Source organism: Strongylocentrotus purpuratus, unplaced genomic scaffold (genome assembly GCF_000002235.5).
Source record: "Strongylocentrotus purpuratus isolate Spur 01 unplaced genomic scaffold, Spur_5.0 spur5_scaffold_21, whole genome shotgun sequence".
Taxonomy (NCBI): Eukaryota; Metazoa; Echinodermata; class Echinoidea; order Camarodonta; family Strongylocentrotidae; genus Strongylocentrotus; species Strongylocentrotus purpuratus.
This window is the reverse complement of record NW_022145607.1, coordinates 33,917,263-33,938,841: the sequence shown is the minus strand read 5'-3', so window position 1 is coordinate 33,938,841 and position 21,579 is coordinate 33,917,263. Positions and strand designations below refer to the sequence as shown.

The 21,579-nt window shown below is 36.9% G+C and overlaps 1 protein-coding gene across 1 annotated transcript; it reads right to left on the bottom strand.

The window, feature by feature from the left end:
* Nucleotides 1-51: 51 nt before the first annotated feature.
* LOC105438460 (calcium-activated chloride channel regulator 1-like) lies at nucleotides 52-16,083 on the bottom strand. Its single transcript, XM_030994344.1, has 11 exons — nucleotides 15,913-16,083; nucleotides 11,671-11,956; nucleotides 10,875-11,161; nucleotides 9,644-9,883; nucleotides 6,268-6,492; nucleotides 4,726-5,016; nucleotides 3,994-4,224; nucleotides 2,625-2,772; nucleotides 2,010-2,129; nucleotides 1,216-1,437; nucleotides 52-620 (listed from the first exon to the last, which is right to left on the bottom strand). Exons 1-11 carry the CDS (start codon nucleotides 16,081-16,083, stop codon nucleotides 52-54), a joined length of 2,790 nt encoding a protein of 929 aa, XP_030850204.1.
* Between the last annotated feature and the right edge of the window lie 5,496 nt (nucleotides 16,084-21,579).

Sequence of the window (21,579 nt, the reverse complement as noted above, 5' to 3'; positions counted from 1 at the left end):
CATGACTCCCTCGGATATGATTTCCATTACAGTGTAAATTCAGAGAGTGAATCAATTTGTAGCGAAAATAAAATCATCATAGGTTGATTTATGTTGCATCGCCGCCAATTCTGGAAGCCCTTCCTGCGTGGAAGCTGACTTAGGTTTCGTCCGTGCAATGTGTGTCTTCTGGTAGTAAATGTACAACATGACAGCGCCAACGATGATTACCACACCCACTGCACAACACACGCCGATGATTAGGGCCAGGTTGTCTAGCCCAGTAGGTTCGATGGTGGGTCCATACACCGGTATTGGTTCGGTGGGGGTGGTGGTGGGTATTGACACCGGTAGAGGTTCGGTGGTTGGTTCAGACACCGGTATGAAGCGGATTGAAAGGGAAGCGATGTTGGACAAGTCCCCTCTGTTCCCTGTAACATCCCAAGCCCGAATTGCGAAATAGTAGACGATATCTTGCCCCCTCTCAGGGAGAGAAATAGTGACATTCTCCATAATCCCTGCTGGATTGATATAGGATAGGTTCCCATAGACTAGTTGATCCTGTGTGACCTCATGACTACTGCTGAAGTTGTTTCGGACCTCGTAGTAGTTGGTGGAATAGCGGAGTTCGTAACTGTAGGCTATGTAGTGGAAATTAAAACAGTATAGAGATGTATGGCTATATTATCGACAGGCCTAACTCTATTGCATATACAGATATGAAATGAAATGAAATTTTAGACATTGGTATACACCCCTACATTGTACTTATTAAAGACTGTCCATTATTATTTATAATCTTCGTGGTCCAAGATATTTCTTAAATACCATAAATTATAGTTATGTGTGATTGTTTGAACATTTTCTAGGAAAGGGAAATTTGATAGCGACGAAAACGAGCATGAATATTCTACAAAAGGAGCACTTATCATATGGTAAAAAAGGGGCACTAATAAAAAAGGGGAAGGTGGCATTCATAACAAAGGAAAAAAAAAGGCAATTGTCATATCAAAAGGGGCGCTTATCGGATTTGAGTGGGGAGAAATTATCATATGTGAAAAGGGGCACTAATGAGAAGGGGCGCATATTAGAAAGAAATAGGGGTATAAATCTGAAGTGAAACTATTTGGGTACTTCAAAAGTGTGTGGGGGTACCGTGTCCCCCCCCCTTCCCTAGCGCCATCTCTGCCGAAGCCCCTTTCAAGACTTCGAACACTTGATTGATTGATTGCTTACCCGTTCCCTGGTCCAAGTCGTCTCCTACAGCAGTCCAGCTGAGGGTCACCGTGCTGTTGTCATAGGAGAAAGAGGTGTATACCAGGTCCTGGATACGGGAAGGTGGTAGAATATCAGCGGCGTTGGGAGTGTAGCCTTGTACTTTGAAGACTCCTCCCGATGCTGTACGCATGAAGGATAGCTCCGATGCGGTCTCAATTTCAAGTTCTGCTGACCTTTTTCCTGGATGCAAACAGTTGACGGAAACTGTATAAAAATCGTCATGACATTTCTTCAGATAAATTCTCCCAATGGGATCAGTCAATATATTCCAACATTTTGTATTGAATGAAATAATGGTAATGATAGTTTGATCCTTATGTACTCATGGTAGCCTCATTAGCATAAATGGTGCTTTTCCTGAAATCACTGCATTCCTATTATAGCTACATTGCAAGGTTTCCATTTAACACCTGGGTAGAAAGGGACAAAACACTTTGTCCATGGATGTAGGCACCGAGCACGGGTCGAACAAGGGACTTCCTACATTTGGGTAAAAAGCCTTCATCACTTCAGTGTTTCCACTAGGGTTAGACCTTCCATGGTCCCATACTATACATACAATATGCTATGATTTCTATATTTACTGTAAAATTAAAAGTGATTTCACATATGTCTAGGGAAGGAATGGATTTTTACGTCTATTACCAATTGAGTATGAAGTTTTCGTCAATGTTGTTGTTGTTGAAAGTTTTAATACATATGCCTAAATAATATGAACCGGAGGAAATGTTAAACTTGATCCTTTTACAAACCTCTCCGATATTCTGTGACATCATAGCCGACGACATTGACCTTGACGTTATATCTGCCATCGGAAGTGAAGTTTAGGAAGAACCCTGAGTATGTTCCGTCATCTTTCATTAAGTCTGACGCTAAGGAATGCATAGAGAAGATAGTATGAAGAATAAGATTTCTGCTTTATTACTAAAGACCATTACTGGGAAAGGCTTCGACTCGCTATCGAAAAGTTTTGCATTGGAAGAAATAAAATCGAAATCGAATTGCCACTTTTTCTAATAAATATTTGAACCGTTACATTTTCCGTGGTTCGGTAGCAGACAGGTGTACAACAATCGGAATGATGTAGATAGTAAGGCACTTCAATGCTAAAACCGAATGAATTCTAGTAAAAGTTACACAATCCAACTTAAAAAAATAGAATAAGACTCAAGATTAAATCTCGAAATATAGAATGAAATATTACAGGTACTCTTTGTAAATATTTATACACAGTCACAATAGGCAGACAGAGCATATGTGCTACCGCGGCGGCCGAGCTGACACATGTGCAGGTGCCCCCAGTGCATGACGTTACTTGACGCATCCCTCGTTCGTCGCGTCAAATCTAAAGCTCGCTATTGGCTCACCTATCCCGTTGTCGAGCAATGTCTCTCGGTTCGTTTTAGATGAATCCGAAACGATAGCTGTGACGTCAGCGTTAAAAACAGGCAGATTATCTGCCTGTTGAACCTGAGCATAGATAGCTAATGATGGATTCTGGGAACAATTCACCTCCTTAAAAAAGGACAGATATAGATGAAAACGAACGAGCAAACATGGTTAACAGGAAATATGATAAATAAGCTAGGCAATATGTTTCATCTTCAGTCACGGCTCATGCTATGAATAGAAAAACCATCAGTATAGTGGAAAGAGACATGTCATTGCCAAATAAATATATTTTAAAACACCAGATCGATTGATTCCTATACCTGCTAATCAAATAGATTCCTCAGTAAACAATTGTTCATTATCATATGGGATTTTCATGTTGTTAGGGCGGCATGGCTTAGCCAATCCCCAATACAAACAAAACATACGACTGCTTTGAATATAGAATAGCAAAAAACCGTCTAACCGTCAAAATAGATTGATATCAGAAATAAATCAACAGTATACTTACACGAGATCCTAATAACACAGTCACTGTCACTGGCGAATATTCTTGCGTAGTTTGTTTAGATGTTACTGAAACACTAGCATACTCTACGACGCCTGCTTCTAAGTCGTTAATGGTTACATTCCATAAACCAGCCTTTTTGAAAATAATACAAATTATAAGAATGACAAAAAATGATATTAATAGGAAGAAAAACGACAACAACAACCGAAACAACAATAATATTAAAACTGATAATAATGATCATGATTGTGATGAAAAAAATAATAGTGATTTTAACAATAATGAAAATATTAACAATCACAGTTAGTAATAATAAAAATACTAATTATAATATTCATAATATTCACTTCTGGTTTAGCGAATATCGCAGACCCTAACATGTGTGTGGGTGTGTTCTCTGTCGAATGTGGCAATATTAGAATATTTGTTTGCCAATTTAGGCAAAAAACATTCAAATACAAATTCATAGTTTTAGAATTAAAATGACCTGACCACACATTTCCTCCATACTGGCATGTTACGAGCAGCAAGGTTAAAGAAAAGAAAGGCTGATATTATATTGGGGAAAGAGTCATTGTTGTTCATACGACAGGTTTACGCGAGGTTTAGTACGTATCAAGTAGACGGAGAAGATGATGACAAGCAAAAATAGTGGACAAAATCTTTTACTTTTAATGGCTTGAAACTTTGGAATACAAGTTTCCCACACATCTTTGGAAACATTATAAACAACCTAACTTTATTTATGGGTTTCCACAATCGTTGAAGAGATATCTTAAATATTTATAATGTATATAGGAAGAAAGGTAAAGGGACTGTTTCAGAAACTTAACCTGCGCAAGAGGTAAGTTGATCGTCACAATCATGTTGTTCATATCAATGTGATAGCGAGGATCGTTATGGTCAACTCGAGTACCGCCTGGCCCAGTTACTACGACTGATATCGATTGACTCTCCGTCCAGATAACCGTGAACACAGTTTCGTTGCCAAGTGCGGTGTCGATGACCACCGGAATAATGTAGAAACCTGGATCGGGTTCGATAATGACCCCTGAACTGTAGATCTGAAAGAAATTCCAAAACAAGATTTAATTTTTTTTTTTCGTTCAAATAATGAGCTAGAAAATGTGTGTCATGAGCTATCATTGAACGATGTGCTTTTTAAAGGAAATCATCAATGAATATCACGTATGAAGAATTCCCTTTCTTTGTTACTGTTTTTTTACACAACGCAAATTCATTCAAGATTTGCAGTTATTTGGAAATTAATCTAAACGAAATTTGCTAGGAGGAAACGTATAAAATACAATTGAGTCATCTGCAAACTATCTGACATTTGACGAATTCTGTGACGAAGGAGACTAAAGACAAGAAAAGGACCTATTACGTGTCTATGTGGAATTCTAATCACGCTCATTTGTCCTTTGTCCTTTATCCCTGCTTTATCCCTGATGTCCTTTGACCCTGCTGGTTTATTATGAATCTGAGAAACCACTACCCTTTTTGCCTACAACGTACTGACTCGCATACATAGGGTGATAATTTGAACTAAAGTTACGACATACCTGTATAGGAACAGTTTCCATGCCAACGTCTGGTCTCTCCGTTATGGTACTCTGGAACGCCTGCATCAGACAAGTCCCAATCCCGGTATCTGTACAGAAGCTTGATATGCCATAAGTGTTTTTGGAAAGATTTTCCATTTGCTGATCAGCTGAGTTGCTTATAGTGATGGTGTCAATTATGACTCCTGAGTTCTCAATGTCATCAAACGTGTCTCTGATGTATGGAGCTACATTCTCTCCGCCATCACTGAGGAGTAACATGTATCCACCTCGCGAATAGGAACCCAATACCTAGAAATACAAATTAAACATTACGTCACAAGTTATTCAATTTAAATTCTAAAGACTATTCATGGAATAGACCAATTGTTATAATGAAGTTTAAAGCAAACTAATGCGGAAAAAAATAATTCCACTATTCTGCTTGCTCTTGAAGAACTGCTTGATAAATTATTGTATATTTTGACTAGGTAAATGATTTACTAATGGCTGTTATAGGTTTAAATAAATTTGTGAAGTTATGCGGCCTATGCCAAAAGGGTGGGTAGCGTCGCGTCGCGTTGACTTGAACGCGACAATTCGTCAAAAGCCCCCCCCCCCCCCCCCGGTTTGGCCGAAAGGGTGCGTTGACTAGTCTTCCACATCAGTCGTTTAAATTCAAATAATCAAGATAGAAACAGATTTAAAATAAAAAAAAACTAGTTTTTACGTAGTCTTGCAGATCAAGCGTTTATAAGAATTACATCAATTAATGAATACAATAAACATTTTAAAAAGGCCAAATAAAAAGAACATCCATTTCTTTCTATGTATAGAATTCTTTTTTGATGTAAACTAGTCATGCTAAACAGTCTTTACAAATGAATAACAAATACTTTAAAAAATAACGGAGTAGGCCTACCACCTTAATGCACTCTTTCGGGATGAGCGGGCGGGAGGGGGGGGGGGGCTTTCTGAATTCCATACATAGAAATAAATGGATATTATTTTTCGTTTTTTTAATAAATAAACGACAGATATGCAAGACTAGGTAAACACCTTTATTAGACATTTTAGATATCATAGTAAATTATTTGATTGTGTTTCTTGTTATTTATTGATTTAATTCTCATAAACGCCTGATCTGCAAGACTACGTAAAACAAGTTTGATTTAATTTTTAATCTGTTTCTATTTTGATTATTTGAATTTAAACGACTTAAATTTCTATTCCTTAAATTCTATTATAAACGAATGGCTCTGATGTGGAAGACTAAACAACGCACCCTTTCGGCCAAACCGGGGGGGGGGGGGGGGCTTTGGACGAATGGTCGCGTTCAAGTCAACGCGACGCGACGCTACCATACCCACCCTTTCGGCATAAGCCAAGTTATGCCCGTTGCACACAGTGTACGCACTGTTAATTTTCCATTAACTTTTCGTTCGATGTTGCTCTGACATGGTACACCAAATACCGCGTCAATCGCTGTCGCAGTCCTGCGTCAGGCAAATTACGCCTCGTGTGCAGCGGGTATAACTTAGCTAGAGACCTAGCTAATGGTACCTGAATGCCTGACAATATCCCGCATCCGATGCACGTGCCACCCCCCGGTGATGACCGTAAAGCATCGACGAGTATTTGACGCGAAGCAGTATCGGTAATATCCGTAAGAAGTTCACTGGCTTTCGATGTCGTGTCGAAGACTACGATTCCTAGCTTGCTGTTTGCGGGAATTACAGTCATGATGTAATGCACAGATGTCTGGATCATTCGGTCAAATCGGTTCCCCTGAAAACAAAAGCATGTGATGTCATTATGGTAACAAACAAAAAAAGACTCATTGTAGGTATAGCGCACCAAAAATAGGTACAACAAACACATGTTATTTGATGATTGCTAATGATCCAGCTTTATGAAAGCTTCAAAAAACAAAAAACAGAATTGAAATCGGTCAATGCGTTGTGAATTTATACCATCTTTTTGAAATCGCAAAATTACCGAAAACCTGCCAGAAATGATCAAATGGGCAAAAATGGCAAAATTCGACAAAGTTGACAACTTAATTCATCACTTTCTCAGACACAAATAATAAATTAAATTATCAGACACTAGAATATTATCTTTGTGGTAAAAAATACAAAAAACTAAATTCATATATCTATTACCGTTTTGAAAACAGAAGCCAACAAAATAAGTAATTTTTGCCATTTTTGCGAATCTGCAGTGAAAAGTTGTGAACATAACTAAGTCCGCCTAATTAATATGCGCTTATGTAATCAAATCAAAACCGAACATGATACATCAGTGAAACCTATGTATATCAGACAGGGGGTCCAGACAACTCGCCACAAAGACAACCCGCCCCAAGACAACCCACCACAATACCCTGGACATGTCGCCACATTACCCTGGACAACTCGCCACAGGCGAGTTGTCCAGGGTGGGGTGCCTTTTCGGACAACTCGCCACACTTTTTTCCCCTCATGATTTCTAGAGCTAAAATCCCTCATCTTCCTGATCTTAGATGAAATTGTCATTTTATGTATTCATTATTCTTTTATAAACACAGTTATGACAGGAAACATGGAAATTGTGAGTATTTTAAGAGCTGTTCTAAAGAATAAGATGATTTTCCTTGCGCTTGCAACAAGACCGGCAACAAGAATCTATTTTGGACTGTGCGAAACTAACCTAGAAGATCTAGAAATAAACCACATTTCAATTTTATTTCACGGGTCAACTGCCCCCTCCCCCGTCAGGACGCCAGTGCTTCCAGTACCCTTCCATGAATTCCTACCATTAAAAATAAAGGGGGCAATTTAGGGGAACCTGAAAAAGTGGGGGCACAGTGCCCCCCCCCCCCCTCAATGAAGAATGCCTCGTCTGACGAAACCAACCCAGAAAATCTAGAAATAAATCACATTTCAATTTTATTTCGCGGGTCAAATAACCACCCCCCCCCCCCCCATCAGTACGCCAGTGCTTCCAGTATCCTACCATTAAACAATTTCTGAGACAGAAAAATGCAGCTGCTATAGACCTATAGGCCTAGATCTAAATACCGAGAAGTTATCCCAATGATCTGGCGATCGTATGCCTTCGGTTTGTCAAAAATATATTATTGTTGCAAGGAAAAATCAGCTTTGATCATGAATATTCATCAAATATGCAAATTAGGTCATTTTAGCTAAATATATATATAAAGGAAAGTCAAACTGTTCATTTTGTTGGCATTTTTTAAATCATAAATTTATAGATCATATTTACACCAAAAATTAACATTAAATTCCAAATATTTTTGCAATGCCAATAAAATATGGCGATGGAAATTACTTGGATCACCGTCACAGCTATTTCCTCATGTGTTTCACAAATTATTAAGAAAAAATGATCAAATGATTAAAATTTGCAGACCTTCAGCCACATCACAGTATATTTTCCTTTTAAAAAAATGTCAGATTTGAGGATTTATGACGATTTTCCGAGAAACCCTTCAACAGGCCATAACATTTTACAGGGACTGAATTTTAGAGTGAAAAAAAGTTTGGTGACCCCAGTTTAGTTGTGGCTACCTTGGGTGTAAACAACAAATTGATTCAATGAGTGAAACACATGAGGATATTGCATTTTTTTGTAGGGGAGTTTTATACATTGAGGTGCATTTTCACCACGCAGAATAGCAGCGCGAGTCAGCGGGCCATGTCACACAATGGCTAAAAAGACAATATTCTAATTAAATCATTTAACATGTTTTCCACATGCCTATAACAATGAAACTACACAGAATTGTTATTCAAGGTATGCTTGAAATATATGTGAAATATTTTTTTAAAAAATATTGTTTAGTTTTTTTTTAAATAAATTTACAAAAATTGCTATTTCTACCAACTGACTGATGTTGTGTGTGTGTGTTCGCGGGGCAGACTGTGTGCACAGGCAGTGTGATCACCCCACTCATTGTATGAGCGTTAGTAGGCCATTTTGATTTTAATCGTCCACTTTAATAATTGACGCAATAACGATTTAAATTTCAAACTTGAATACTAATAGTTTTATGTAAGTTCAACAGGGTGTTTATATTTTACGATATAAAAGTGTAAATAATCATCTATTTGTATGTCATCATTTGTCCATTATAATATGTTAAGGGCAGGGTCCCACGGAGTGAACCCTGAGCCTATTTTTAGTACATGTTAAAATATGTAATAAAAACATTTGAAATGCTTTTGATACAACATAATGTGGTTTGAATATCAGGCTTTGATAAAGAAATTGACTATGTGTGATATATTTAGACATTAATTATTGATAAAAACTGTATTCAAATTAAGTTAGATATCAATATCAAAATCAACCCTGCACATTTTTTAATCTTGCAAATTTAATAGCGCATAGTATTTGTGTTAGCGAGTTTTGACATTTCAGCTTTGTTAAATGTAGAACTCTATCCTAGACACGGGGGGGGGGAGGGGTGAGGGGGGGGGGGGGGGAACGAGCCCTAGCACGTACAATACCCAATGTGACCGAAAATAATAATGTGTCCATTTTATCCCTATTGTGTTCTTATTCCCTTTTAAGTTTGCGCATGTGTGCTTGTCAGAAATAAAAGATCCCCTCCACTTGGGTAACATTTATATTTCAACAAAAATAATAATGATAAAAAGAACAATTTTCTACACAAGTGGTAGCTTTAAGCACCTACAAAGTGCTTTGTATTACCTTGGCTTCAGCCCATATACCCTAATGCGCTGGTTGGAGAGTTGCACATTTAGATTAAAATCCTCCCACAAGACATTCGAACGGCGAACCATGTGACCAGCAGAACGATGACATATTCACTAGACCACAACATTGGAGAGATGGGGGGGGGGGGGGAGGGGAGGTGGAGTGAGGAAGAGAGAGAGAGAGAAATGGAGAGGAAGACAGAACACAGACTTACTGCCATACTACCACTGGTGTCGAGGACAAGTACTACACTTCTGACCGACGAGAGCTGGAGAACCTCGATTACAGGAGTGGTGTAAGAGACCGGTAGTACATCCGCCAGGAAGTCTGTTGTCCGTTCCTTCATTACCCTCCATGCACTGTCTCCACCGCATAACTTGTTCATGAGATTTTTAGCTAGGGGGTTGTGTAGGCTATCCGGGTCTAATTTGTCGTCATCACAGAACTTCTCTATCTGTTATACGGGTAACGATGGTTATTAGAGAATCGAAAATGTTGAATAGGATAATGCCCATGTCATTGAATTTGAAACACATTTCTGGTCAAGAAAGGTAAAATAATCCATCTGGATTAAATATAGATAAGGCAGATAATTATGGCTACTCACTAATTACTGTCACCTATCTTTGCTCAAGTGGTCTCGACGCAGCAGCCAACAAAGGACATATGAAGAATTTACCTGGCTTGTAAAGGTCCACAGGAGTGTATGAAAGTATGCTTACAACATTCAAGGTTGGTAGAAGATTAATTAAACTAAGATGTTGGATTTACCATTAAACAAATGAAATTTGTCTGTATCAGTCTGAAATATGTTGTTCAATGTCTTTGAGGTGTTGAAAACACGATCTATTTCATATTTACTCTTCAAAACTCCATTCCACTATCACGCTATGGGCAAGTCAAAAGTATTTTACCTATACGTTACCAGCATCATCGTAAAGGTAAATCCAACCTTGATAGAAAACTAATTTTAAGGAAAGCAGAACAAATCAGAAAAATAGACTAAATTTTAAGTTGGTAGAAGTTTTATATTTTAATTTACCTTTAAACAAATGAAAGTTTCTGGATCAATTTTAAATGTTTTGTTCGATGTCTTTGATGTGTATAATACAAGTTCTATTTCATATTTACTCATTGAAACTCCATTCGACTAACACGTCAAGGGGCAAGCCAAATGTATTTTACCTATATGTCACCAGCATCATCTTAATTATTACTACACTGACGATTCCAAGAGCTTGGATACGACCCAATACCAAGACAAGACACTACTCGTGATATAGTAACTCTGCCTGGTTTTCCTCCTTCTTGGAAAATATATATATAGGGAGGCAAATGACAAAATGGACCTCACCTCATGTGAATCCCACGTTTAGACAGTGTTACGTTCATTTGAATTTAAGGACATAATTATAAATTATCATGGACTAAAGGACAGAACTTACCGAATGAATGTGAGCATCTCTGGTTCCAAACAGAAGTGAAGCTGTAGCCGTCTGTCCTTCAGTATCAGGAACGAAGCGGCAATCGGGATTATCGGACTGGTTAGGACTACTCCGGCAAGTAGTTCCATCATGCTTTAAGAGAGTTCCTTTGATCTTGAGAGAGCAGCGGGTTCCTTCTGTGCTACCATCGGGTGAGTCGTAGGTAGGATCAGTACCTTCGTCGCCGTCGTAGTGTTCTTTGAACAATCCCCAGCGGTAATAACCCCAGGTTCGGACTAAGACGTTGTCTATAGACATGAAGATGAACAAAAAACACGTTTCAACATTCATGCCTACTGCGAAATGTCAAGAGATAGGTCAGGGAACGCAAACAACCAGAATCTACCGACTTATAACATTTAGGTCGCACGCAGCGTATGTAAATCATACTACCTACCTGATAAGATGATGATAATGGTAATATAGGGGAGTATAATGATTAGCAATGATTTTCAATTGTAGCCATAAAAATGGATGGAGCAATCCTGGTTGTAGGCGTACTCTATGCAACCGTCGCTAATTTAATCTAATCTGGTCATTCTTTGTCGATTCGGTTTTTAAAACATTTCTTTTTACAAAGTTTTGATGTCAAACATTAATTTTTGTCCGATATTTGTCTATCATGCTGTCTGTTAACTGTCTATATGCTTCTGTCGATTTTTCACAAGTTTGGCAAAGCTGTCTTCTGCCAGTTGTAGACCTACAAGTACATGTCATTTAATCTAAATACAAAATGCACTTCATGCAATACGCCTACCTGTGTTGCCAAACTTGTCTTCTCGGTCTTGTACTTCTAGAATATAGGCCGGTGTCATGTGTATCCGAGTTCCTTCTTTCCCACATCCTTCGAAGTTATCGACATACGGTTGGTCATCTGTAAAGTCATGCACGAAGATGTTTGCAGACTGTGAGGTTTCGGTCCTAGCAAACTGGTATTGGGTCTGGATGGACCAGGTGTTTGGGACCAGAATCTTGATGTGGCTCCAGTAAAGCTGCTGCTTGGTGGCATTGTAGAGACGCTGAGATGCTGATGTAAACATCGTCTGAGATAGAGAAAGAAAGAGAGAGGAGGTTGAGAGATAGGGGTGGAGAAAAGACAGAGAGAGAGAGAGAGAGAGAGAGGGGGGAAGGGAGGGAAATGAATACAGATAGCGAGAGAGAGATATATATATAGAGAGAGAGAGGGATGGGATTGAGGAGAAGGCGGAGGGTGACAAAGAGAGATAATGAAATGAGGTTGTATATTGTTAAAATAATATTATTATGGTTAAGATATAAAACGAGATCATAGCCACTTTAACAGGTATATTTACTAACAAATAAACACCAAAGGTCAGTTCTGTTAACAGGTATAATACTGTACATCAAACCAAATCATGATTTGTCTTTATTCTAATATGTTGTAATAGGTGCATTCAAATACTGATATAATATTTTACGAGCATTTTCGGGCAATCTGTCTGCTTATATAATTTCATGTTGTTTTCCTTTCCTTTCATCTCTCCACTCTCCAAATTAAACTGTTTATTTCATATTATTACAAAGCAGTGCCCTTTTTGTCAGGCATCGTAGCACTAAATATGATTTTCATATCACACATCATTCTTTAGAGTCTCATAGCACATGATGATATTTTTATATTCTTATACAACATGCATCTTCGTCATTTAAATTAAAAATACACTCGTAACTTTACTGTTTGTAAGACATTGATGATCATTTATATGTTTGAGTTTAGATGTCTAACATGTCTGAGTCTGAGTGCCAAGTTTTGATATTCCAAAATATATTCATTGAAACGTTTGGTTAGATTTGTCTCATAAAAGAAGTTGGCCACAAACTGACTTACACACAGTGTTGAGTGCTCGGGGTAAAGGGCTACTGGCGTCATCGGGCAGGTGGTTCAACTATTTAAATGGGTAAATTAACTATGACACAGTGAGGGGAGAGGCGCAGTACATGTACAACAGGGACACGAATTGTTATTGTTGTGCAGACTATAGTATTTGATTGACCTACTTATTGAATGAAACTACAAAACCAAAATGCAACTTGCGTTCTGGCTAATGGAGTACAACAAATAATAGCAGGTGACTGGAATGCCTCAACACCACAAATACCTCGGAAAGAAGCATCCATGAATTTTAATCCATTTAGTTGATAAACGACTCCGCATATGGACGTTAAGTGAAGCAGAAAGCAGTTGATTTTTGAAAAACATCATGAACTCATTTAGCAGAATATCGGTCTGTAAATAAAAATTGGCGTGGTGGGAAAATGCATCTCTCTACTCTGCAACTTTAATGATACGATCCAGTAAATTAAAACAGTAAAATTAATCTTATTATAAAATTATTCATTTAATAAAACCCAAAACTTCAGTGGTATCAAACAAAATAATGTTATATTTTACTATTAATGAAAAAAGATGTATAAACATTGTAAACGTGTAGCATTTTACGATGAAAGACGCCGATTTAGCGATGATGACGTCATTAGAACCTGTTTATTTGTGCGTGCATCCCGGACTTCAGACGCTGAAGGTCTTCGGTCAAGCGGTTTAAGTTTCCTTTATTCCGACAAAAAAAAATTTAAAATAAAAACAAGTTTAATATCAAAAGAAAGCTAACGATTAGTATATTCATTAAAGCTATGGTCACAACTTTGCAGCCTGCTCGGTCGCCGCTAAAAATTTAGGCATCGCCCAAAGATTTCTGGAGAAGTTGAGCAGTATTTAGAGCATCAGCGATGCCTGGGCGCTGCCCTTTCGCTTTCCCGCCGGTCGCCGGTCAATTTTAGGTCCATATGGCTCCGAATAGTCTCATTGGACAACGCCCCCTATCGTCAGAGTCCAGCAGTATTACATTTTAGCCTATGGACTTTTACCCTCCCCCCCCCCCCCCCAAACAAAAAAAAATCGTTAAAAATTATTTTTTGTTTAAAGGAAAAGCACATCCACCCCGACGTACGTTGACACCAGCTCTTTCATTGGAACCCTCGTGTCTCATTGAGTTTTGAAAGTTCACCCACCGTAATTTGATCAAAATAGGTCGCCAGCTCGCCATTGCCTATATAACACATGTGCAACAAGTCGAACTTTGGACGCAATTGGCCACACGATTGTAAGGTTATAGGTCAAGCACACGAAGGATAACAAGCATGAATTATCATAGATCAGTTCTGACTGGTTCATTAAGTCCAATTATGTCCATTATTTCAGCCAACCCCCCACCTTAATTTTTCCATTTAGTATAGGCAAGCAGTTTGCTGAGGTAAGCAAAAACATGAATATTCATGAACGCCATGGACCATTCGATTATTTACAGAGGGGTGCAATTTAGCAAAGCAATCTCACATAGAAAATCACTATCAAGTGTCGTCTGATCCGCCGTTTGCTGTCTGCTATACGTTCAAGTCACATTTATATGTGGACTGTGATGTAGACAGCTTACTCGTCATTGTAGATTTATGAACCATCTGACTGTCATTATTAGTCTTTGATTGTTGACACACGTACAATTACCACGCACACGAACACTCTCACCTCCCCTCTCCAAGATACCATTTCTGCACACCCGGTTCACTCAATGACATATATCCTGCAACATAGTGGAACATTCTAGCTTGGTAGTGCCGTCGAACTAGCTACGTGATGAGACAACCGGAGCAATATGAAAACTGGGCGAAAATCGGGGAGCTTCTCCGGGTGGCGCGCCAGCGACAGACTGATGAGCCACCGATTCCCTTTGACCTAGCGGCTTCCATTGTTGACCTTTATATTGCTCTTGTTTATTCCCACAAAAGTACAAAGAAATTGCATATTATTTTTGCATATTGTACTTTTTGAAAAGCACCCCGATGCTGGAAAAAACTCACATTTCGAAAACATCACTTTTTCATGCAAAAGTGCTTATTGTTCTATGCAGGCAAGTCAGATTGAGCGGATGAAACAACGTTTCCATATGACCATTGGATACTCAACCGGAGGTTAAATGAATCCGAGCAAATAATAAAACATTCATAGGCTGAGAGTTGAGAGTGATTCTAGAAATGCAAAATATCCATAAGGTCAAAGATTAACTGCAGGATGAGGATTGCCTTTCAGTCACTTGTAGACAATTTAACAAAGACGCTCACCCCTTCCAGACGAATTCATGAAATCGTTCAAACTACAAAATACACAATTTATCTTTCTCGGTCGCTGCACATCACCTACAAGTACACATTTGCGGAACAATCAAGGAATTATAATACAAAGTTTTGAAAATATAAAAGTTAATCTTCTCTTGAGGGGGACGAGGGTGTTTTCTTCCTCGTGAATTCCGCAATTTGTTCATTTTATCTTTACTTTGAATCTTATTACTTGAACCTCATTATCTCACATTAAGTGTTAGCTTTCGGTACATTATCTCGTTATACATGATCATGTATAATTGCTTTAAAATAATTTGTAGGTTAGCGAATAGAGGGAGGAGGGGGAGGAATGGGAGACAAACCCATGACATTTAAGAAAACCCAAATCGTGCATACTTTAAGTAACGCAGCAATCCATTTCAACATCGCGTTGTTTCCATTTGCTGGTCAAAAAATTCGAAAGGTGCCCTCCGCCTTTCACCAAACCCTAAATCGACGGCTGCAAACATGTAGTAGTAGTAGTCGTAGTAGTAGTAGTAGTATTAGTAGTAGTAGTAGTAGTAGTAATAATAATAATAGTAAAAGTAGTCGAAGAAGGTGAAGAAGACATAGAAGCAGCAGCAGCAGTAGTAGTGGTAGTTATTGTAGTATTAGTAGTAGCAGTAGTAGTAGTAGTAGTAGTAGTAGTAGTAGTAGTAGTAGTTATGATGGTAATAATAATGGTACTAATGCATTGACAGTAATAATTCGTAGTAACATTGGTCATTGTTTAATCTCTGATTTTGGATTTAATAAGGGGATATATAAAAAAAAAAAAAAAACATTTCATGAGATGTAAAAAAACGCTTTACCTAAATATTCTTACCTTGAGATTGTCGATGATGGTCAGATTCTCAGGCACATTCCTGTCGATTGCGATGAGTAGATTCGAATAGGAGCCATTGTTCAGGGTAATGATATTCTTCTCACCCGTAACCACTCCTACAAGAAATATCTTCAGCAGTAAAAGCAAGGAAATGCTCTTTTTATATTCCATCTTCCTTTCAGCAGAGACACTTCAGACTGTCCCGCCCGTAAATCTCAGGAGTATTGACGAATCGTAATGTACGTCCTTTAACCGCTTATTTTGTGGTTGTGTATCTCGTGTGCTAGCAAATTGTAATTGTGCTTTGATATTCATGCAGAACCGCAGTTTATTCATCAAGAGCGAGTCAAATTTGTTTTGTTTTGCATACAAAAGCTTGTTGTAGACTTAAGGTTCGTTCAAATTTGTTTTATTTATTATTATGTCTTTTTTATTGATCACCTATTTCTGTATCTCATACCATGACATCAAATTTGGTACGCCTCTGAAGGGATTTCCCCACTTTTTTTTTGGTAGTGACAATGACTATGAAAAGGAATCGAAGGAACTCGATGAACCAAAGTCTCGGGTCATCATTTCGAACTTTATCTGGTATCGCCTACATTTTTACTTGGATGTATTACCAACGTATCATGCATTAATTTTGTCCAATGGTAAACTTTAGGGGAAAAAATCTTAGCAACGACTGCTGCTGAATATTAGTCACTGTCGTTCACCAGTGGTTCTCTTTAACCTTTTGTCCGTAAAGTGTGCAAAATTGCACATTTATACAATTAAAGGTACTATGTCCCATTTGCAGGCCAAAAAAGTGAAAAGGTTAAAATCCAACGGCATTTGAAAGATAATACTAATTTAGAACTTCCCTAATAAAGGTGGGGCTTGAAAATGTCTTCAAGTGGGAAAATAACGATTATTGGTTGTCAAATTGACTTAGGAGCTATAGAGCCAATAAGTAATAGTCTTGATTTTCAGAATAGTCATACGTTTTATGCTGCACAAAGATTCAATCAGTTTAATTTTGGCCATCACAAGAAGTGGGTTATTGATGTAGATAAATGCTCCTGTACCCTTTACAGCTCATTTTATGTATGTTATTACGAAAGATGGAAAAAAGCCAGTCAGTCACTCAATATTGTTTGACAGTGAAGTCTAGCAAGTAAACAGGTTTTCTTGCATAATTTGAATATTAGGACACTGCTAACATTTAAATTTTACAGATAGGACATACATGCCATATTCATAATTCCTGCAAAGTTCTACAGAATTTGAGGTTGGCTGCAAAAGGGACATAGTACCTTTGAACTGAACAACCGTAATAATTTGTTTTTTCCGAAACCCTTTGTACTAGAGAAACTAAAAAATAGCTAATGTTCTCAAGTAAAATCTATAAAATAATTACCATTATCAATACTGCAATGAGGAAAGCAGAATTTAAAGTAAAAGTAAAAAGAACAATTGTCATTATTATCCCTTTAGAATCAATTCAACGCATAAAGAGTTAAAGATGAAAACCAATAGTGTTAAAATTGCGGTTCAAGAGTTTTTTGGTGTAAAATATCCATTCGATATTGTTTAAATAATGCCTTCAGAGGCCAAAATAGCAATACTTCAACCTCAATTCGCAAAAAACAGAAATATATGCTCAAATGTTAAATGTTGAGATGGCATCGCGATATCTATCCAGGCCGGATCGATATGAAAATTAAGCAAATATATTAATTAGTAGGAGGTTTCCCGGCAAAATTTGTATCATCACGTATTAGTCAAAACATATTCTTTTAAACATGATTGGTAAAAAGAGCTTCAATTTAATTTGTTGAGAGGGGGGGGGGGGGGCGTTTCCAAAACTGGTTTATACCTTTAATACAACCCTGGCATAGAGTGGCAACCCCCTTTTTTCAGGACTCATAATTGGGGATCACTTCGTTTTTGAGATTCCACTCCAAACCATAGTTGAATCCACTCAAAGTGCCAGATTTGTTTAAACTACTCTTTTCACGGTGAACTACGATAATTAAAATGTAGTTTCCAGTATAATTAGTGATCAGAAACAATTATGTGTTGATTTTTCATAATAGAGGAATCGTCTTTTGGATAACATAAAAGAACAATAAACAGTAGAACTTGATATAATTACCTCAATATGAAGTTAATTGGAAAGAAGAGAACATTTACATGAACAATTTTCCCCGTTATCTTTATGGATTCTTCATGACAAGAAACAAGATTCGATATTTACTTGCCCTGCAGTAAAATCTTGGATGGGTAAATATCACATGATAAACACGGTGTTATGATGATACATATAACAAAATAAGCAGAAAAAATATTTGTATAATATGACCTCTCACCCAAATGTCGATCGCCTCAAAGAAGACGGAATATTCTGTATATTTCAAGTTTCCTACCAATTCGTCATACCGTTCCAATTTTCTACATGTATTATGTTCATCTTGCAAATTTCTTTCAAATTGAACGGTAAGCTCCGATATAAGTTCCGTTATGAATTAGAATTAAAAATAAGTTTCAAATAGAATCTTTGACGTCATATTTAATGTTTGCCTAATGACTTAGAAGAATCCTGGAGATCTACTCTGAATCCCATCTGATGAAAATATCATCATTCAATGCCGCTTATACTGAATTTGTGCGATACCTGTTTTCATAAGATGATCGTAATTCGTTATTTTAAGAAGGAAATTTGTTATCAATGATTTTTAATAGTCAGTTTGTTAGGTGATCGAGAAAAAGAAGAAACAAACGGTGTTCTTTAAAAAAAAAAAAAAAAAAATTGAAATCCGAAATAAAACAACAAGAAGGTATAATGGTACCTATATCATTTCCCTATTTTTTGGTTCCATGATATTTTGTAGATACAAAATAGATTTTCTGTGCTCTGGTACTGGCTATTTGTTGGTAATACATGATTCATCTACGCGATTTGAAAAAAAAAATAAGAACATTTACATTGTCACGTTCATGTTCTCTATAATGTTCTCTTTAATGTTGTCTGGATATTTTGATGACAATAAACTACATTATGACTTTGCCTACCATAACATTTGGCCCATACATATTCTGGTGCCGGAGAGTGCTTTGATAAGTATGTATATTTTCGTCTTCAGTTTACGTTTACACGTTTAGTATACCTGGGAAGGATAACAACAACAAATAATCATGTTTAAAATGTGGAAATGAATATATAATTTGTTTTTGTATTCGATATTTTTTATGACGAAAACCGAAATTTCATGTGCCTTAAATAATAGTTTCAAAGTACGTGATTATCTCAGATTAGTCCAATGCACAGAATCGTAATATACATGATATACCGATCATGTATTTCGTTTGTCTCTCTTCCTCTGTTGGACCTCTGCTTGAAGTTTTGACAGTATCCGCAGCTGATTTTGTATTCTACTGCTACGAACTTACCATTAACAAGAGTAATGATCGATCACGTTTTTTCGTATTTTTATAGTACGAATCCGTATAGCAATTGATACTAGAGAAAAAGAAGTATAAGTCGTTTCACATCGTAATCAACAGTGGACAAGTCTAACAATTATTTTACAACCAAAAAAGAAAAAGGGTCATACAATTTGTCGTATGCCGGCAAGTTGGCTTTAAAATTATCTGACAAAAGAAAAACAACAAAACAACCCCCCCCCCACAAAAAAAATAAATAAATAAATAAATAATAATAATACATAGGCCTACATATATTTGAAATGTGGGGGGGGGGGCCCTTGTGCCCCCTTCTAACACAGAGCCGTCACTGGACAATATATTTGTTATATTAAAATCCAGTCGAAAGAATTGCAGTATGTTTTTATTCGCACATAGTAAGGATGCTAGTCTAGCATTTCATTCATTCATTTCATTTCATTTATTTTAATTTCCAAATATAAATATTCCAAAGTATAAAACAATGACACATGCAGGGCATTGTTGATGATCACTAAAATGGAACAAACCATAAATAAAAACACAACATGACTTGGATCATAAAGTACTAAGTGGGCACATTCACCACCAACTTTATGGCAAGACGAGCATAGTGTGATAGCTGAGGGTACTAGATAACAGATATTTATCATTTTATATTCTGCTAGGCTGTTACCAGGTCGTTCTTTAATATTTTGATTTGTAGAGTTCCTCTTCTTCTTTTTGTGTTCATAGAATAAACTTCTGTAACATTCCGTTTGGCGTCTTCCATTTTTGTTTTACATAACTGTGAATTCAAATGACTAAATTGTTACTTTTTTACCAAACGGCAGCTAAAGTCATTAAATGATTATCATTATTTTGTTTCATGTTGTTGAAAAAAAATGATAGGATTTTCTAAATTACCAATATTTCTTGAATCGTTACTAGGGTAACAGCCTAGAGGTCACTTCCATTGCTCACTTTATGACAAACAGACAGATTATGATGTATGAGGGTCCTAGCAAACAGAAAAATCATCATTTACAATTATTTACAACTTTTAGTGAACAAATTTTGTTCATTCGTTAAATTTCTTAATCGAAATATTGATATGCTTACAATGTGTTTTTAACTTTCTAAATTACAAATTTATAACATTTTCTTAAATTCTGATGTTCTTGAACTGATACTGTAGTATTATTTAGCCCTTGTGATTTCATCAACCAATAACTTTTAACAGGAAACACTTCATTGAAGATTGCCATACACGGTACACGGACATTGTGTTTTCCACTCAAAATGCATATCCTGTAAAAATACACAAATGGATTTGTGATAACATAAAATGACTCATATCTGATCATTTCATTCCTGTGTGCATCATTAAGAACATAAATTACATTTTTAATCAATAAAAAGTATTTCAATGGACCGAGTTAAGGTGTGTATTTAAACAAATAAATATAAGTGTTTATATTTATATAATCCCGCTATTTAGAGTAAATCACACTTTATATTTCATTGCACCATACGTATACAGGTGTATGATATCAAACAGCTTTACTACTTCAAAATTATAATGAAAATAAAATCAATCGGAAGGTCTTTATCAGATAAAACATATTTGGTTAAGAAAGTAAAAATCATGAGTTTTGTAATTCTTCCAGATTTTGAGCAAACACTGATATAAAAAAAAAAATGCGCGTGGCATCCGGTCCTTTCTTAATCCTTAATACCTTTGCAAGAGTTAAAGCATGGATTCCATGCATTACCCTAAAATGACATGGAATCCTTTTCTCGCGTGTTCATTTTTGGTTAATGTTTGGCTGGTCTACTACACGTACAATTTCTGTGGGAGGGAACTATTTGAAGAACCATGAAACGACTGACCAAATCAGAAGAGATTTCTACTGTCGCAACTATCTCTATATGAACTTGCTATGGTATGTCCATTACGAGCATTGTGTATTGAGAGTGAGAGAGAGAGAGAGAGAGAGATAGTTGTGTCACCGTGAGCGCTCTCATCGTGAAGCTTGTATTATTTCATTTCCATGTACAATCTCTATAGACAAAACTATTTGAGACGCCATAAAATTGACCAATCAGGAGTAATTTTCCAGTGACAATATTATGTATCTCAACTAGATATTATCAGGGTGGGTGATTCCTAATGTGGGAACTTCCACGATGGATGATAATAATCAAAGGAATTATCACCCCCCCCCCCCCCATTTTGCTCCG

Bases quoted from the DNA above. Each gene is read 5' to 3' on its own strand.
- LOC105438460 (XM_030994344.1), bottom strand. From the start codon at position 16,083: ATGGAATATAAAAAGAGCATTTCCTTGCTTTTACTGCTGAAGATATTT. The intron at 5,017-6,267 runs GTACCATTAGCT...TTGTATTTCTAG, and splicing joins GGATATTGTCAGGCATTCAG to GTATTGGGTTCCTATTCGCG. The intron at 4,225-4,725 runs GTATGTCGTAAC...AATTTCTTTCAG, and splicing joins TGGAAACTGTTCCTATACAG to ATCTACAGTTCAGGGGTCAT.